The sequence below is a fragment of the Phascolarctos cinereus genome, unplaced genomic scaffold (genome assembly GCF_003287225.1).
Source record: "Phascolarctos cinereus isolate Bilbo 61053 unplaced genomic scaffold, phaCin_HiC Scaffold_5;HRSCAF=322, whole genome shotgun sequence".
NCBI lineage: Eukaryota > Metazoa > Chordata > Mammalia > Diprotodontia > Phascolarctidae > Phascolarctos > Phascolarctos cinereus.
The window spans coordinates 260,640,506-260,661,211 of record NW_027555958.1 but is presented as its reverse complement, the minus strand read 5'-3'; the positions used below and the strand labels follow the sequence as shown (position 1 = coordinate 260,661,211).

General features: G+C 34.5%; 1 protein-coding gene across 3 annotated transcripts in view; it reads left to right on the top strand.

Moving 5' to 3' along the window:
• Positions 1-20,706, top strand: part of ARHGAP44 (Rho GTPase activating protein 44) — a 149,452-nt gene that overhangs the window by 59,690 nt on the left and 69,056 nt on the right. For all 3 annotated transcript variants that reach the window (XM_020965926.2, XM_020965924.2, XM_020965927.2), the window contains exons 7-10: positions 95-212; positions 5,955-6,023; positions 14,143-14,224; positions 14,729-14,856. In XM_020965926.2, the coding sequence (XP_020821585.1) occupies positions 95-212; positions 5,955-6,023; positions 14,143-14,224; positions 14,729-14,856 (397 nt within the window). The remainder of the gene's footprint in view (positions 1-94; positions 213-5,954; positions 6,024-14,142; positions 14,225-14,728; positions 14,857-20,706) is intronic.

Sequence of the window (20,706 nt, the reverse complement as noted above, 5' to 3'; positions counted from 1 at the left end):
AGCTTCTTGGGTGATACTTGTCATCAGGTATTCAGCTCATTTCGGACCTTGTTCCTACTTCATGCCTCTCTTTTTCTCCCTTGTTTCCCACAAGGTGGCAGCAGACCTCCAAATCTTCAGGTTTGTCCAGCAACTTGCAGCCATCAGGTGCCAAAGCTGATGCCCTCAGGGAAGAAATGGAGGAAGCCGCAAACCGAGTGGAGATATGCAGGGTAACTGCCCCCTCTTTGACCTCATTTTGTCCCTTACCTAAGAAACTGAGACTTAATAATAGCCCCCCCAAAATCTCATCTTTCTTTTGAACTGAAATTCAGAGTATCTGTAGGTACCAAGTCTCATCTAATTCTTTAGTATATTCTTGTCAAGGATTCTTAACCTGAGGTACATGAACTTTTTTTTAATATTATGATATCTATATTGTTGTTATAATTGGTTTCCTTCATAATCCTATATATTTTATACAATGAAAAACATTATTCTGAGGAGACCAAAGCTTTACCAGATTGGCAAAGGGGTTCATGACAAAAAAAGATTAAGAACCCTTGTTCTTGATCTTAGATCCTAGTGATTCTTTTGGAAGGAAGTATAGGTCTTTAGGATCCTGAGAAAGAAATTTGATTGTGTGCTGGACTAGAAGATAGCAAACTATTTCCATTAGTCCTCCTGCATGTTGAAAGAAAATAATATGTTTGTTGTTCTTTCTTTACGTTGATGCTCCTGTCAGTGCTAGATTAAAAACAACAACAAAAAACACTTTTATTACAGATTCTTATAGGGGACTCTGGCAGTAGGTAATTCAAACTGACTACTTATATTCAAGAACTTCTATTTGGTCTTTCTGTTATCATCTGCTATTATGTTTGACCAATCCCCTTTCCTAATTGGAAACTATAGACACTATTAATCTCTTAATATCTTCTAGACTATATCAAATTTAAGTACTAGAGTTTTGAGAAACTAACTCCTGAGAGTAAAACTATTCACTTTTATGGAGGAAATGTTCTTTTTCAGATTACCATGATACTTATGTTTCCAAACTCATTGAATACTGTAGTCCAACATATGTTTGTGGAAAAGCTTACTGTCTAGAAAAATTTACTCTCCATCAGCTCAAAACTTCCCCCCCCACCCAGTACATTATTGAAGGGTATCATATGTATTCAGTTATGTTATTTGAAATAGCTGTTCCCAGGATCTAGCCAGGGGTTTAGAATTGTGTTTAGAAACATAAAATCACACAGTGTCACATAAGCATAGTAAAATCAAGCTTACATCAAACATGAGATGAGTAGAATTAGTGATCAACAAATGAAAAACAAAACTAAAAAGAAAGTATGGAAGCACAATCCCTTTGCCACATAGCCACAGCCAATTCTGTTGAAGTATCCATCAGGCTCATTCACGTAAGTTCACCCAAATGGCCATGATCATAGATAGATCCGTAGTATTTTGTCTGTACTTAAGTGAGCCTGTCAAGTCTTCTTTCTTTACTGAGAAAGCAATGATAGATTCAAAAGAATTCATTAGCCTAGCAACTCACATATCATTGGACCAACAAGAATAGTGCCAATATTCTTGGAGTACAGATAATATAATTTCTATCCAATTGTGGTTGTTCATCCTTCATTCTAGTATTAGTATTCTCTTTTCTTTCCTGCCTATTCCACTTTTGCTCTTTATATTCTTTCCCATTTTTCTATCATGATCATTTTTATCTTTAATTTTTATATTAACAGGTCAGGTACAAAACTATACATCTTTAGCGATTTAGATATGTCATACAAATCTCCTTAAGTACATTTATATCTCATTGTGTTTTATATCCCATCATCTTACTTATGCTTGACATTTGATATATTTATGAGATATAAAGAACCTTTAAACATGCATGTGTTCAGATTACTTTCTTATTAATTTTTAAAAGGCATCTGTATCTACTCTAAGTAATGATCGTTGTGCTTGAGATAAAAGATATGTTAATATGTGTTGACAGTTTGTTTAATATCTTAATCTCTCATTTTTTGTAAGACCATATATTCTTTACTTAAAAGTAAATTACTCATTTCATAAGCAACAGCTAAATTAACAAACTGGGATATTTGTAGAAGGTGGGAGGTGATTGGTGCTGTATATAAGCCTTCTTAGCAAATGAAAATGGAATTTTAATATTTAATATTACTCATACTTGTCCATCAACTTCAGTCTCTTAATTTTTTCCCATTCTCTAACAGCTAATGATCTGTTACCTGCTTGAAAGAAGGCAATTGCTGGTCTCAGTGCCAAAGATTTCAGTGCTTAAAAATGAAATTAACACATCCCTGTCTTGAGTCACATAAGGCTGCATTCCTTCATCTTTCTTTCCAGAACTTACTAAAGCAGAAAAGAATCAAACATATTAGACTTAAGGAGAATATGCTAATTTTAGTCTCATAATTGCACCTATATACCCCAGGTTTGGAGTGGAACAATAGAAATTTCATAGGTGTTAACTGAATTAGGAGTGTAGATATTACCAATAGCATTTATCCTCTGCTGACTAAAATGATATTTATTAAGGGACTTCTGCTTTGTCTTGAAATTTTATTTACAATGCCTTATATATACTTTAGCTATAGCTTATCTTGTCCATATTAAATGTTGATTAAAGTACATTGATTAAATGAAAATATTATCCAGTTAGAATTAGTTTAGAATGAGCTAAAACTGGTGAGAAAAATCTAATGATGGCTAAAGATTAAATTAAGAAATTGGGGAAAAGAGCATGCTCAAGGAAATAACCACTGCTTTTGGTCTGTGGGACAATTGTAATTAATTAGAGGAAGCCAGGACTTCTGTACTCTTATTTGTTTCTGTTTTCTGTGCCTTGCTTTCACAATCTGGCTCTACTCTACTTTTCTAGATTTATCTCACTATACTTCCCCTTAATGTACTCTGTGTTACAGGCAAAAATGATCTCCTGTCTATTCCCTAGAATCAGACATTCTATCTCTTTTGTGCAGGCTGTCCTCCGTGCCTGGAAAGCACTCCTTTACCTATGCTTCTTAGAACCTATCATTCTTCAAGGCTCAGCTCATGTGCCATGTCCTATAGGTAGCCTCTCCTTAAACCACTTAATTTTTAGTGCTCTCTCCTAACTCAAATTATGTTATATCTTTACCTATTTGGTCTGAAAAGGACAAAACCAAAATAACTAATAGGAATTTGTTACCCAAAATAACTAACATAATAATAAAAAAGCATCTACATATTGAAGTCACCAGGCCCAGATGAACTTAGGCTACTAAAAGAATTGTCGAATAATATTGCTAGCAAGAATTGGAAGACATGATTATTAATGACTGTGGAAACAGACCAGCAAAGATGATGCAGTAAGCAGAAGGCATATAATCAAGCTTTCTCCCACAACTACTCCAGTAAAGATTGTGGTAAAGCACCAGATGGAGTGATGATCAGGAAAAACCATACTAGTTCATATTTCCAATTCAGATTAGTATATGAAGATAGCCAGAAGCCTGTGGATGCTGGATAGGAGATTCAGGCAGAAGGACCTAGGCTGGGGCCTTCAGTCAGTGCAATGATGAGCCAGCAGCAGTGCCACTCTGAGATCCAGGGGGATCTCAGAAGGCTATGGCTTGTGGTACCAAGGCAGGTAACAGGAATAGGAACCTGAAGCTATGTATCAAGGCAGTGGGTGGACCAGAGGTGAGTTTGTATCTCATTGTTCTGACCCCAGAACATTATCTCAGCTTTAGCTCAAAGATTGGAGGTAGGGCCTACGGATGAGTAACCAGGGCAGGAATCTGGGACCAGGGGCAAATACATAGTTCTGCCCTCTGAACCTTCTAGCCAGCTGACAGGGAATGAGGCCAGCAGTAGTTGACTGAGCTCCAAGCAAGGGCAAATGTACAATTATGTCTCCGAGGCTTAAACTGGAGTCAGATACTACAATTATGAGACAAGTGGGGCAGTTATCAGCAAATGCCATAGATCATACTGCTTAAGACCTATTGAAAGTTTATAGTTGCCTGGCTTGAGGTGCCCCTGATTTCATTATCGATTTCAGTACTCAGAGAAAGCAGCAGTAAGATACCAAATAATACAGATTAGGACCAAAAAATGGCCTAAAAATTCCCACCAGAAATGTGCAGAACCTGGCCCTGAAATAAATTTTCCAATTCAGAAAGTAAAGACTGAAAGAAATTTAACAAAAAAAAGAAACTGGCAATAAAGAACTTGGACCTAATAAACAAACCAAGAGGAAGGAAGTAACTCCACAATGACTACAAGTGATTCCACAAAGTCAACTGGAATTCCTGAAAGAAAGAAAGAAAGAAAGAAAGAAAGAAAGAAAGAAAGAAAGAAAGAAAGAAAGAAAAGAAAGAAAGAAAGAAAGAAATCAGTTTTAAAGATATATAAATGAAATAAGAATTCCAAAGACTGAGAAAGGGAAAAATTAATATGTTAGTACAATAAGCACCATACCTTACCCAAATAAAGACTCCTTGAAAATTAGAATGAAACCAACAAAAGATAATGACTGTATAAGAAAACACAAATATTAAAACAAATCAGACTGAAAAAAAAGTGTAAGGTATTAAGGTATCATATCAAAAACAGCAGAACTAAAGAACAGTACGAGTAGGAAAAAAAAAAGCATGGTTTTTCAACCATGACACGAAAAGTAGCCAAGATACCATATTTCAGGAAATCATGGGTGAAAACTGCCTACACATAATAGCTAAAAGGCAAATTTGGAATTGCACAAGACTTGGCAATGGCCAACAAAAAGAAGAGTAAAGCTTAGCATACTATATTCCAAAAAGCAAAAAATATAAGTTTAGAAACAAGAATAACCTATATGGGAAAACTGAATTTGTTAGAATAGGGCAACTAATGAACCATTAATGAAATAGAGAACTTCCAAGCTTCCTGATTAAAAAGCTCAAACCTCAGAAACTTGGAATTGCAAAAGCAGGCATCAAGGGAAATATAGAAACATAAAAACATTTGAGCAATTGAAAAGTTCTATAAATGTATGAAGAGTTCACATTCTTATAGGGGAACAACAAATAAGTATTTCCTCAGAACTGTAAGGTCTTCAATGGCTATAGAGGGAATGAAATAAGATGGAGGGCCTATAAATGTTTTTGTTAGGTTTTGATATTCTTAAAAGAAGAAATAAGAAAGGAAAAATGAATAATACACTGGGGAAGGAGGAAGGAGTGGGAGGAACTTATATAATTGGGGTGTGCAAATAGAAGACAATGAGAAAAGCATTGGGAAAGTGGGTAACAAAGTTTGATATAGAAATGTATTCAGCTCATTAGGGAAACAGGAGTGAATTGGTTTTGGAGAGAGGAGAGAATAAGAATGAGGTTCAATTCAGGAAAGGATTAATTATAAGCAAAACAAATTCCAACCTCTAAGGGTAGTTTAGGATAAGGGGGATGGAGGAAGTGATTACAAGAAAAGAAAGAAATTAGCTAAATTAGCCATCTATAGGTTATTGATCAAAATTTTATACAGCCCATGGTACTCCTCTAGAGACTTCATTTAAGTTGTCATTGAACCATTAATTATTTTTTGCATGTAGCCAGTTAACAAGTTCTGGATTCACCTAAGTGTGTTTCTCTACTTAGCATGTATAACACCAGATACAATCACAGAATCCATTAAACCCCATTCTACTTTAAACTAACTCAAATTTTAGAAAGCTTTTCCTTTGCTTCTTTTAAACTTATATACTTTTTTCTGCAATGCTGCCCTCTGTGGCAAAGTGAAACACACATGAAAGATTTGTAATATGCCCAAGGTAATCTAACAAGATTAAAGAAAATTAGGACTCCTCCATTTCACTTTTCTGCTGCCTCAGATGTTGAAACACTTATACTTGATTAGTCTTCTGTTGTTTTCATGACTATTCATAACTTGACTTGACATTTTACCCTCCACAGGACCAGCTCTCAGCTGATATGTACAGTTTTGTGGCCAAAGAAATTGACTATGCAAACTACTTTCAAATGGTAAGACCCAGAAAAGTGGAATTATTTTGAAATATGGTTTCTTGAATCACTATAGCAAGACTAGGAGTGTAAAAATAGAAGATAAAAAATGGAGACTTTGACTTTTCCAGGCTAAGTATACTTCTTATATTTATATGAGAGGCAGCATGGCATAGTAGATAATACTGGACTGGAAGTTAGGAAGACCTGCGTTTGAATCTTACCTCAGATATTTTCTAGCTATATTACCATAGGCAAGTCACTTCACCTCTCTCAGTTTCAGTTTCCTCATCTATAAAAGAAGAAGAATACCTGAAGTACCTACTTCATAGGGTTGTTGGAAGGATCAAAAGAGAGAAAGTATGTAAAGTGCTTGGCAAACTCAAACGTCAGTTATCACCTTGTCACAATATGAAACATTAGGCCTGCAGGTTCTCCCTATGTGAAATGTTATTTTATGAAGGTTTCTGCAAATGTCTAAGAATAAAAAAGGAATCATCAATCGCCTAACACCAAATCTGTATGCCTATTCTCATTTTGACATGCTAATGGGGAAAAGATCACCATTTATAGTTTTTTTTAATACTTTAATACGCTTTTATGAGTTAAAATAGATTAAACATCTGACTTTACCTGATTACTTAAAAAATTAAACCTTACTCAATAAATATAGTAAATAACAAAGCATAAACTTTGATTCCATGTTATGGGCAGTCAAAGATGAGATAGGGAGGGTAAGGAAGAGAGAGTTCTCATGGATTTGAAGGAAGAGAGAGAAGATAAAAGAAAAAGAGAAGGAAAATAATAATTTGGGACAGGTGAGAACTTGTAGACAGAAGGAAAAAATAAGCCCGAAAAGATTTAGTAGGCTGTATAATTTTTTTTAATTGTATAGGAACCACGAAGTCCTACTTGAATGCTTTATCACGACTTAGAGATGATTCTGGGTTCTTGAAAGCTATGCTAGAAGATTTCAAACTTTGTCAGAATCTACCAAGCTAGGCAGACTTTTGAGTGTGACTTTAGCCATATTCAAATTTAAATCTCCTTTTGGAGACCAATTCAGTTTATATTGAAGTGGTTTATCACCAGTAGACTAGCTACTTGGTGATGGATTTTTTAGCATAGAAATCTGTGAAACAAAGGAAAAACCAAAATGATCCTTAGTCCTATGTGGTCTCTTCTGTTTCTCCAGTAGCATTGGCATAGAGGTAGAGGATTTTTAGACTTCATTAAGTTTATTTTTATTAATTTTACCTATTTAATTTATTGTATTTCTAAATGTGAGCTCTTCATCTAATGGAGAAGCTGAATTATAGCAATATTTACATTATTGTTATAAATGAGACCAGAAAGAAGTTATAGGTAAGTGGAAGGATGGGACATAGGTTTCATCATATCCCAAAAGGCTGCAATAAAGATTATTTCATAGAATATTCATTTGTCTCATATTGCGCCATGAAAATAGTTGAAACTTATGTACCAACAGCAGTTGCTGAGGATAAAAAGGTAAAAGGATTCTACAAAGAACTCAATAATACCGTCCCAAGTAAATCAAAGTGCACTCTGATGCTTAGTGACATCAGTGCAAAGATGCAAAAGGTGAAAATCATTATAAGAAATATATGAGAAAGTATGATTTAGGGAAAAGTATGAGAGGTCAGAATTGTAGACTTCATAGAAGCCTTACATCTTTATATTGTGAACAATTTGTTGAAGAAAACAATTGGCTGGACATGGCAAGTACTAATAATATTGCAAAAAATAAAAGAGATTATATTTTAAAAGGAAAAGACTTGTTATTGTTGCAGAAGTTACCTCTGAATCAGCAGTCTAAATTGTCTTGTCCAAATTAGTAAAATGCAAGAATAATAATGAGAGAAAATGTAGCATATAATGAAAGTGACTCAGTCCAGAACTATTTAACTTAGTAATTAGGATGAGGCCATGGACATCAGTGACAATATCAACACAATTTTAAATAGAATTATATATATTTATATGGAACCACTGTAAATCTGTTGCCATAAGAGGAAAAGAGTGCATTAAACACCTTTTGCAGCGAATATTTCATTTACCCATCAGAGAAACATGGTTGCCAAAGGCAGCATCAATTTAGAATATAAACTAATTTTTAAAATCTTATGAGGAAGGATGAATAATGGTGAGCAGTATTGTCTGATAGAAAGAAGCAGTAGGCCAAGATGGTGGCCCAAACCTCTCCACATACCTTTAAAAATGACTAAACAAATTCTAGGGAAGTAGAACCCACAAAAAAACCAGAGTGAAACAAATTTCCAGCCCAAGACAACTTGGAAGGTCGGTGGGAAAGGTCTGTTGCACCACGATGAGAGAGGAGCATAGTCCAGCACAAGCCATGGTAGTACAGACTGGGCCCCAGCAAACCTGGAGCAAGCCTCGAGTCAGCTGAATCACTGGTAGCAATGGCAGTTTCCAGACCTCTCAGACCACAAACAGTAAGGGGATCAAACAACTGGTCAGAAGATTACAGGGGTCTTTTGGCTAGCACTGCAGCAGGACTCTGTTGCTTTGCCCATACTTGGTTCCCAGTCACAGTCCTAGGTGGCAGTCTCAGGGCAAGGAGGAGCATAGCAGAGCTTGCAGCCATAGTGGAGGGGGGCCCTCCTCACAGTCCCAAGGCAGAAAAGAGGACTTGTGGCCACTCACAAACCAGAGCACAGGCCAGGAGATTAGTAAACACCTCTCCTTAAATCATACCACCTTGGAAGAGCTGAAAACTTACAGTTCCTTAGAAGTATCTCTGAAAACAGCAGCACAAAACCCCTGAGGCTTGGGAGTAAGAGAAGTGGGTGATGATAGAAGGGAGGGTATATTGGGTGAAGAGATAGAAGCAAAATACTTTTGAGGAGGGACAGAGTGAAAGTAGAGAGAGAATAGAATAAATGGGTGTGGGGGAATAGAATGAAGAGAAATACACTTAGCAATAGTAACTGAAGAAAAATTTTGAAGCAGTTTTCTCTGATAAAGGCCTTATTTTTCAAACATACAGAGAACTGAATCAAATTTATAAAAATAAGAGCCATTCCCCAGTTAAAAAATGATCAAAAGATATAATCAGTTTTCAGATGAAGTAATCAAGGCTATCTATAGCCATATGAAAAAATATTCTAACTCACTATTGATTGGAGAAACACAAATTAAAACACTTCTGAGGTACTACCTCATACCTATAAGATTGGTTAATAGGAGAGAAAAGGTAATTGACAAATATTGGAGGAGATGTGGGGGAAAAAGAGACATTAATGTACTGTTGGTGGAGTTGTGAACTGATTCAGCCATTCTGTAGAGCAATTTGGAATTATACCCAAAAGGCTATAAAACCAGGCATACCCTTTGACTTAGCAATACCACTACCAATACTAGGTCTGGATCCCAGAAGAGATTTAAAAAAAAAAAAGGAAAAGGAAAAGAAGCTATATTTACAAAATTATTTATAGCAGCTCTTTTCTGGGGGTAAAGTATTATAAATTGAGGGGATGCCTATCAATTGAGGAATGGCTGAACAAGTTGTGGTATTTGATTATGATGGAATACTATTCTACTATAGGAAATGATGAGCAGGATGCTCCCAGAAAAATGTGGAAAGACTTTGCAAAGTGAAATGTACTGTGTACAAAGTAACAGCAATATTGTAAGATGATCACCTGTGAATGACTTAGCTATTCTTAGCAATACAGCAATCTCAGACAACTCTGAAGGACTTATCATGAAAAATACTATCCATCCCCAGAGAAGGAACTGATGGTGTCAGAATACAGATTGAAGCATACTTTTTTTTACTTTATTTTTTTCAAGCTTTTTGTTCTATGTTTTATAATTTCATAATAGTCATAACATGCCTATTATGAATGTTTTGCACTACTACACATGTAACACCTATATCAAATTGCTTGCCTTCTCAGTGAGGGTGGGGTGGGGTGGGGAGAGAAAAAGGGAAAGAATTTGGAACTCAAAGTTTTAAAAAACAAATGTTAAAAATTGTTTTTACATGTAGCTGGGGAAGTATAAAATGCAAAAAAAGAAAAAGAAAGAAAGAAAAAGAAAGAAAGAAAGAAAGAAAGAAAGAAAGAAAGAAAGAAAGAAAGAAAGAAAGAAAGAAAGAAAGAAAGAAGCAGTAAAGAGTACTATCAACTTTAAAAAAGTTTTCCAGGAGCTCCACTTAAGTCACTGAATATCAGTTAAGTATGAAAATGGAAGGAAGGCAACAAATGGAAGAAAATGGAAAATCTCTATAAATATTACTGTAATAAACTTTTTATCATTAAGAAAAATGTAACTAACAACACTGGAATAGTACATGAACCATAATGATTATGCTTATAAAGGAGGTAAAATTTGCACTGAAAATTTACAGTGATATATCACATACTTCCCATTTCACAATTTACTGAAAGAGAATATAGGTATAGAAAATACAAGATCCTATTGCTTATTATCTGTTGATAGTGAAAAAGCATTTGATTATGCAGAGCAAAACAAAGCATTAAAGGGTCTTTTCCAACAGTCTTCCATCTATATATCAATATCATTCAAGTTTCTTTCAAAGAAGTAACAAATACTCTTCAACAACCTTCTGATCGTAAACATCAGGCAAGATATAAAACAGGAAAAATGTATGCTTTTCAATAGTGTTTGCTATTGTAATAAAAAAGATTCAGTGCAGAGTACAAGTTGAAGAGGGCTTCTCTACAGATAGTGAGGTCCTACAGATAATCCTGTTTGCAAATGGCATCATATTGGTTGCATTAAGCTCTGGAATAAGGCAGAGCTTTTTAGAAGAGATGTGTAGTCATTCAAAAGAAATCGTCCTGGTCATCCACACAGAAAATACCAAGTGAATGAAGAATGTCTGTTGCCAAGATTTCAACATGGATTTAGGTGCATAACTTCCTATAGAGCTTATTCATCAGTCTATATCTCAGACTTTGGACAATGAGTTAAGCCCAGAAATGAGCTGGAGTAAGAATGGGCTTGATCATCTTCAGAAAATTGAAGAGTTATTTTAATGACCTCCAAGCTTCTAGTGGAAACAAAGGCCTATTTTGGGGTTTTTTGTTTGGAGGCAATCAAATTTAAGTGACTTGCCCAGAGTCACACAGCTAGTAAGTGTCTGAGACCAGTGCTCTATCCACTGTGCCACCTAGCTGCCCTAGCCTATTCTTTTTAATACAAATATTCTACCATATTGAAGCATAGATTATAATAGTCTATGAAGAATTTCAAAAGAATATCACTCAAAGGACAATGGAGGGAACATGCTGATGTGAGTAACTTGTAATATATAACCAATAAGGAACTTCAGAGAACAGAATGGGGGTAAAAGATGTTGTCAAAGAAATTTATAATAGGAAGAAATGGTAGAATGGTCAAGTGGTGAGGGTAAAGGATGATAGATGGATAGCCAGAGTGTTCCATCATATATGGAGAAAGTGAGGAAGACTTTTAGCTCATTGGCCCACATTGGGTAGGCCCCTTTAGTGAGTTTATGAGAGGATAAGTATCACACAGGATGGTGTGAGAGAGAATTTCTGTACTAAATTTTAGGCACAAATCTACCAGATGTAAATTTAATAGTTAAATAATTGTGGGTACTTCTGCTTAAATAAAAAATAGAAAAGGACAGAAATCCTTCTTGCATTTGAAAATATATTATCAGCCATTTCCACTTAAAATTTATAATATTCCCAAAACAAAGACAAAATGCTGTCACAAACAAGAAGACAAAGTAAACCTGTATTGAATCATTAAGTAGAACAATAGTCACTCAAATTTCAGATGTGCCCTGGATAATCATGTTCTAAAACTATTCAGTCCCTCTTTGTACCATCTCTATGAACTTAAGAGATATTTCCATTAATTTGAATAACCTAAGATATTCTTCCTTCTCTTAGTCTGACCATTTACCTAATCAGTTTCTGGGCAGGAGTCCTTTCTGACTTGATCAGGGTTCTCCTTTTAGAAACTAGTTATCCTCTCATTAAAGGGGCCTATAAAAAGATTTCATTGTTAATAGTCAGTAAAATTTTATTAAACCCTCACTGTTTGCAGGCAGTAAGTTCTGGAGATACAAATAAGAAAAAGAAAGACAGTCCCTGCCCTCCAAAAGATTGTAATCTAATGGGAGAAGACAGTACCAAAAAGGAAGCTGAAGTAAGGGTTTGGGGGCAGGGGCGGTACCAGAGAGTACTCTGCATTGGGTCATGATGTTTGTGGATTAGAAACCAGCCAGAGCAGCTGGTAGGGAAAATTAGACCAAGGACTTGGGACTAAAATGCTGTGGTAATATTATTTTGTCATATGAAGATTAAAGAGAAAAGTATGGAAGGATCCACAATGGGTAGACATGGTTGGGTTATGAACTGCATCATTAAGAGTTTCCAAATCAATGAGATCACAAATTCATTTGAACACTAGGCATCAAAGTGAGTTAATATCTTTTGTTACTGTTATTCAAAACTTTAATTATTCCTTTAGTTCTTTATTCCCTGGCAATACCTGAGGGCCTACCTGGCATCCTAGTACTTGGTAGGTGTTTAATAAAAATGCTTGTGGTTTGATTGTGGTGGTTGGAGGGCTAGCCTTGAAGACAAGAAGGCCTAGTTTCAAAACCTGACTCCCAATACATATTAGTTGATTGATAAGGGCAAACTACTTTCATAGTGTCAAACTACCATTTAAGACTGAGTTATAGACTAATTGCTGACTTGTATCAGTAGAGAGAATTTCCAAACCATGAGAGGTCTGGGGAAAAGATAGATAGAGTGATAAGAGTGATAGAGTGATTGATAGAGTGATAGATAAAATGATAGAGTGATAGACTGATTGGACTACATCTACAGAGATTTTATTTTTTCCATAAAATTTTAAAAGTTTTATATATGTATGCTTAAATAACATGCTTTAAAATTTTGCTTTTGAGATGTTAGATAATTTATAGTCATCTATGAATGCCTTTGATACTCAGAGTACTAAGAGATTGTCTTATCCTTGTTTTTTTCAAAGATACTACTGGTCATCTTATCCTCTGTTCAATTCAAAATGCCTAAAAGTTACACATGGAATTGTATAATTGAGGCTTGGTTGGGTTAAATATATAGGAAACTCTACTTAAAACAATAGGAAAAAGCCCTGGGGACAAAATATTATAAAGTAAATGAGTTAACCAATGTTTTATTCACTTGAACAAAATTTAAAAGGTCCTGCAGCCAATATAACCTTGAGGATAGAGGGAAGGGAAGGGGATAAGAGATGATTCTGTCTCAGCTACATCACAGTGGCCAGAGCAATTTCAATTCATAATATGCTTTCTGAAAGCTGTATATCAGTCTTGAGGTTCCCCACCCACTGCAGTAGTCAGTCTTGCCAAAATTCTGTTGTTGAAACCCGAGTCATCTAATTGTAAATGGTAAACAAGTATGTTTTCCATCATTTCCTTTCCTAGTTCTCCGAAGTCTGGGGAATATCTTTGCCCTCTTTATTCCACAATAACCTATTCCTTTTTCTTCCCCATATTCCTGACAGATGATAGATTGATCAATTACTTGATAGATAGATGATAAATAGATATTTAAATGTTTGTTTTGGTTTCTATTTTTCCCCTTTGTCATGGAGAGATAATATGGTAAAGTAGGATAATAATTCTAGGTTACGTTTATATAGTGCTTGAAGGCACTATATATGTATACTATGTATATTATTTTACTTGATCCTCACAACCAGCCTTTGAGGTAAGTGCTATAGCTACCCCTTTTCACCAAGGAACTAAAGAAATAGCTATTTAAATTGGGCTCTAACTTCTAGTATGAACCTCTTATTTTCACTATAATCCTTACCACTTTGAGTTTTAGAGTCACATGTGTCTCTCTTGATTAGAGAAAATGGCTGAAGCAGGAGCATGAGTATTATTTTAGGTGATATTGCAATGGGGGAGGGAGTAGATTAAATTATAGAGTGGCAGGATTGATTTCTTACTTCGCTCCCTTCTCCCTATGAAAGTTTGAGCTTAAGCCAGCATAATGATGAACAATGTACTTTATGGAAGCCTGCTTCCTACCTAATGGACCTTTAGTAAGAATTTTTTGCCTTTGTTTCTTCTCAGTTGATAGAAGTGCAAGCAGAATACCATAGGAAGTCATTAATGCTATTACAGAATGTTTTGCCTCAGATAAAAGCACAACAGGGTAAGTGCAAAGCTTCCTTTACTATTAGAGAGTTTCTAGTAATCAAACAGAACTCTTTCTTGTCATCTGGACAAGGATGAAATGACTACGTTCCCCATTGCCATTGCACTTATACTCACCAGCCTTTTAATATGGAAGTGCCATGTTTTGCTCTTTTTTAAAGATGGCACTCAATTAAATAGGTCTATTACTTGATCTACACTTAATAGAAACAAAGCATATATGTATTAGAGGTATATAAAACTATAGAATCATAGAGTTGGATGGAATTTCAGAGATCAGAATAAGCCATGGTAGATTGTGGCAACACTTGGCCCAGAGTAATGGACATTCCATCTGAGTGTCCATTGTTACCAAATTTCAGCTAATAAGCACAAATGAGAATTCCCCTTGTTCCTGCGATATTAAGTAGTATTTGGGTAAGCCTCGATTTTTGTTTAAGAGACACAGAGTTTCCTATCCATCAGTTTACCAAATGTCATCTTCATTTTGCTTCCACAACAGAGGCATGGGTAGAAAAACCATCCTTTGGGAAGCCCTTGGAGGAGCACCTGGCAGTCAGTGGAAGGGAAATTGCATTCCCTATTGAAGCATGTGTGACAATGCTTCTTGAATGTGGAATGCAAGAGGAGGTAGGTGTGCATGCATCCGTCAGCTACAGACCCATCATCATTTTCATATCAATCTTAGGAGACTGATTTTCCATGAAAAAAAGTTCTATATGACCTTGTTTTCCTTTATATTCCTAATTCTTCCAACATAAATTCTTGGATGTGATACTGTATCTCTCAAATTTTATAGCATTTATCATATACTTTCTTTGTGTGTGGCATACTTCCCAGTTATCTCATTTCTCCATTGTGAAGTTGTAGAGGGAAAATACCATGTATTATTCATCATTCTCTCGCTAGCATATTTTATTGCCCAAAGTAGGTGCTAAATAAATGCTTTTGAATAAACAACAAATAATATTTCAGGTAAAGAAAATAGCAAGAACTATGGAAGCTGGAATGAGTTTAGTGTAGAGGATTATGAGACAATGAGACAGAACATATGGGCTAAATTTAATTCAGTAGGAAATAGGGAATCATTAATGTTTTTGAGCAGGACAGCAACATTACCTTCAAATACCAACCTAAGTACAGACTGCTGCTGACACCAAAATTCCTACCTCAGCACCTTCTCCTCCCTTTCTCCATCACTAGACCTAGAAGTTTCAGACTCTTAACTTTAGCTACTCTCAAGTTCTAGATTGTAGGCCCTTCACCCCGGAACTTATTGTCTTATTTGGAGACACTACCTACTCCACCCAAATTTCCTGAGCCATCAGAGAAATGCAACAACTTTCCCACCATAACTATTAAAGATCCTAGACACAAGGCCTCTCACTGCTAGGACCCTGTCTAAGACCAGGACCTCTGATATCAGACCCTAATAGAAGCCATGTGCCGGATATCTTCTGGGTGTATATCAAACTCTGGGTTGTACCTCTGAAATAGTTCCTTAATTGGACTCTGCCTCCCATCTCTCCTCTCCAATCCATCTTCCACATAGCTCCCAAACTGACATTCTAAAAGTACATAATTGGTCCTTATTCATGACAGAAATCCTTAAAGGAGAAGGTGGGAGTTCAATGTGGAGCAATATCAGTTGACTGGTGCTTACATGCATGGTTCTGGTATTATCAGCCTCTTCTTTCTAAAACACCAAAGAAGAATGGTTTGGACCAGCAGAGGGATCACGTCGAGCATTTTATTAGAAACTTATGATTAATGATAATATAATAAATTTGTTTCTGACACCCAAAGTTACCTTCTAACTATTTGGAATGAGAGTAGAGATTATTTCTAATCCTTTCCATCCCCCATACTGTGATCCAAAGTTGCGGTGCCAAGGGAAAAATATCCTTCCCCCATCACTATGTTCTATTCATTCATCTCTATCTATCTCAACCCAGTCCCTCCCTGGTTCCTACCCTCCCTTGCCTTTCTTTTTATTTTATCTTTAAAATAATTTTTTTTTGCAATAAGTAAAAATTCACTTTATTTCCCTTCTAGTTCCCCTCTCTAGTTAGTCAGAAAGAAAAAACAATCTGTACAAACAAACATATATAGTTAAGAAAAACAAATCCCCACAATGGCCATGTCCAAAGAAAAGGTCTCAATCTTCACCCTGAGTTCATCTCCCCTCTATGTTTTTCTTAAGTCCTCTGGAATCATGGTTGGTCTTCCTGTTGATCAAAGTTCTTACATCTTTCAAAGTTGTTTGTTTTTGCATAATTGTTTTTATTTTAGAAATTATCTGGGTTCTACTCACTTCACTCAGCATCAATTCATACAAGTCTTCCCAGGTTTCTTACGACAAAACAGTATTCCATCACATCCTTAAACTTTAAGCTTTAATTTATTTAGTCATTCCCTAGTTGATGGTCACCTCCCTACCCCCAGTTTCCAATTCTTTGCCACAACAAAAAGAGCTGTTATTAAGTATTTTTGTTCATATAGGTCATTTTCAGATCTTTTTTTTTAAATCACTTTGGGGTATAGACCAAGTAAGGGTCAAAGGGTATACATAGTTTATTAACGTTGAGTCATAGTTCCAAATTGCTTTCTGGAATGGCTAGACCAGTTCATGGTTCCACCAATAATACATTAATTTACCTATTTTCCCATAGCCCCTCCAGTATTTATCGTTTTTCTTTTTATCAGTTTTGCCAATTTAATGAATATGAGGTAGAATCTCAAGAGTTGTTTAAATGTGCATTTTTCTAATTATTAATTATTTAGATCACTATATGGCTATTAATTGCTTATTTTTCTTTCTCTGAAAACTGCCTGCTTTTATACTCTTTGACCATTTATCAGTTGATGAATGGCTCTTATTCTTATAAATTTAAATTAATTCTCTATATATCTTAGAAATGAGATCTTTATCAGAGAAACATGCTCAAAGATTTTCACCCTAATTTATGTGTTTCACTTCTAATTTTAATAGCATTGTTTTTGTTTGTGCAAAAACTTTTTAGTTTTATGTAATCAAAATTGTACATTTTGCCTTCTGTGTTCTTCTCTATCCCTTGTTTGATCATATTTTCTATCCCATTGATCTTAGAGTTAATTTCCTCCTTGCTCTTCTGATTTATTTATATCACCCTTTGTGACATGCAATAACATGTAATGTCTACATTTGGAGTTTATCATGGTAATATAGTCTGAGGTGTTAGGTACATATCTAGTTTCTGCTAGAATATTTTGTGATTTTCTTAACAGTTTTTGCCAAGTAATCAGTTTTTTACCCCAATAGTAGAAATCTTTGGATTTACAAAATACCAGGCTGCTATACTCATTGACTTCTGTATATTATGTACCTAATTTGTTCCACTGATAAGCCTCTTTATTTTTTATCTAGTATGCAATGTGTAATACTTGTGAGTCTCCTTTCAATGAAGGGGTAGAATATTGGGGGTATCTTTTCATATATTTTGAATGGAGTCCTTTTTTGATCTTTATAATTTTGTTGAATTTATATATGATTTTTGGATGTGTCATTCTTTCCATTCACATTATTGTAGTACTTCATTCTGCATCAGTTCATATAGATCCTTTCATGCTTCGCTGTCTTCATCACATATATCATTTCTTACAGCAGAGTACATTCCATTATATTCATGTTTAATTTGTTTAGCCATTCCCCAATTGACAAGTGTTTAATCTGTTTCTGATTCTTAGCTATAACCAAAAGTGCTTCTGTAAATATTTTGAAGGATATGGGGAGTTTTTCTTGTCAGTAGTATCTTTTGGGTATAAACCCAAGAATGGGCTTTCTGGTTCAAAAGATATGGACATTTCAGTCACTTTATTTGTATAATTTCAAATTGCTTTCCAAACCGGTTGTGCCATTCACAACTCTACCAATGATGTATCGACTATTACCATTTTTGGTCATTTTTGTAAGGTTGTTTTAATTTGCCTTTCTTTTATTATTATTGATTTGGAGCATTTTTTGTTGTGGTTATTAATACTTTACAGTTCTTTGGAGAACTATTTGTTTATATCCTTTCACCATTTATCTATTGGGGAATGACTATTTTATGTTTAATTATTTGTCTATCTTGGATACTAAACTCTCATCAAAGAAATTTGAACATTTTCCCCCCATTTGGTCACTTCCCTTCTTAACCTTAGATGTTGTCTGTGCAAAAGCATTTCAGTTTGAAGTAATCAGAGTTACCTATCTTACCTTTTGTAATTGTCTCTAGCCCTTGTTTGGTTAAGAATACATCTCCTATCATAGCTGTGAGAGGTATATAATCTATTTCTCTTCTAATTTTTTTAAAGTATGATATTTAATATTAAGGTTGGGTATCCATTTAGAATGTATTGTGGAGTGTGGTGTAAGGTGTTGGTTTATGCCTAATTTCTGCCAGACTGTTTTCTGATTGTCCCAGAAGTTTTTTTTTGTCAAATATGGAGTTTTTCCCCAGGTAATTTCTGTTTTTTTCCATTTTGTCAAACACTAGGTTATTGAGTTTTGTTGTTTATGAATCTTCCTTATCTAAACTGTTCCATTGATCTATCTCTGTATTCTTTAACCAATACCTGTGAATTTTCATGACTATTGCTTTATAATATAGCTTGAGGTATGGAAGTACTATTCCCCCTTTGTGCTTCTTTTTATCATTTCCCTTAATATTCTAAATCTTTTGTTTTTCCAAATGAATTTTATTGTCTTAGCAAGTTGTATAACATATCCAATTTAATTGACATGACATTAAAATGTAAATTAATTTTGGTTTGTTGTCATTTTTTATTATATTGTCAAACTCTAGCCATGAGCACTGAATATTCCTTTAGCTTTTTAAGTTTTTCTTTATTTCTTTAAGGAGTGTTTTTTAGTTGAATATATAAAAATCTTTTGTGTACTTTGGGAGGTTGATCCTCAGATATTTTGGAGTTATCTGGATTTTGCATTTTGTAGTTATCTGGAATAGGATTTCCCTTTCAAATTTTGTTCCTTGTATTTTGTTATCATTATATATATAATTCTGCTGGTTTTTGTGGATTCATTTTGTAAGCTGAAACTTTACTGAACCTATTTTCTCATCTTTGCTGATTTCCTAGGGTTTTCTAAGTCATTGTATAGTCAACAAACAGGGATAGTTTTAATCTCCTCTTTACCTATCTTTATTCCTTTTATTCCTTTCTTTTCCCCTATTGCTATTGTTAAGATATCCAAAACAATATAAAATAATAGTGGGGAGGGTGGGCATCCTTGCTTTACTTCCATATTTTTTGGAAAAGGTTCTCATGTATCCTCATTGCATGTGATATTTGATTTGTATTTCAAAGAGTTTTTTTAAATAATGTTAAAGAAAAGCCTATAATTTGAAGGATTATGTGTGTGTTTGAGCATAAAAGAGTGTTGTACTTTGTAAAAGGCCTTTTCTGCTTCTGTTGAGATAATCACGTAGTTTTCAATGTTTTGGTTTTTAATGTGATTATGTTGAATATTTTTCTCACATCAAATCATCCTTGGACTCCCTGGTTTAAATTCCCCTTGATCATAATGAATGATTGTATGAATAAATCACTGTAGTTGGTTTGATAGGATTTTCTTTAAAATATTTGTGTCAACATTCATTAATAATATTGGCCTATAATTTTCCTTCTGTATTTTATCTTTCCCTGATTTCAGGATTTGGACTATATTTTTCTCATAGAAACATTCTGGCAGAATGCTTTCTTTCTCAGTTTTTGAGAATTTTGAAGTAGGTGTACTGACTATTCTTTAAAAGTTTGATAGAATTCTCTTGTGAATCCTTCTGAGTAAGAGTTTTTTTTTTCCCTTTGGTCTCATTTACAGCTAAATCTATTTCCTTTTCTGAGATCAGGTTATTAAAAACCTCCATCTGGTCTTCTGATAGTTTGGATATTTTATATTTTTGAAGGTATTCCTCTATTTCTCTTGTGTTGTCTGTTTTATTAATGTATAACTGTATCTATTAATCATTTTTTATATTTTTTTCTTCTGGTTTTACTGTGAATTCACCTTTTACTATTTTATTGATTTGATTTTCTGATTGCTTCTTTTTAATGAGATTAGCTATTCATCCCATTAGTCTTTTCAAAGAACCCTCTTTTAGTTTTGTCTACCATTTCTATGAGATTTTTGTTTGAAATTTATTTCCCCTCTTGTGCTTATTTTAGTTTTATCTATTGATTTTCTAGTTTTAAAAAAATGTATATTTGGTTAATACTCTTTTTCTATTTTGTTTATGTATCTTTGTGAGGAAACATTTTTCTCTCTAAGGACTGTTTTAGCTGTATCCTGGAAATTTTGTTTGTTCTTTCATAATTATTTTTACATAAGTATTAATCGTTTCTATGATTTGTTTTTTGACCTACTTGTTATTTAAGATCTTGTTGTTACATCACCATTTGGGTATGTATCTTTTTTGGTGGTCCTCAAACCAATTTCTATTC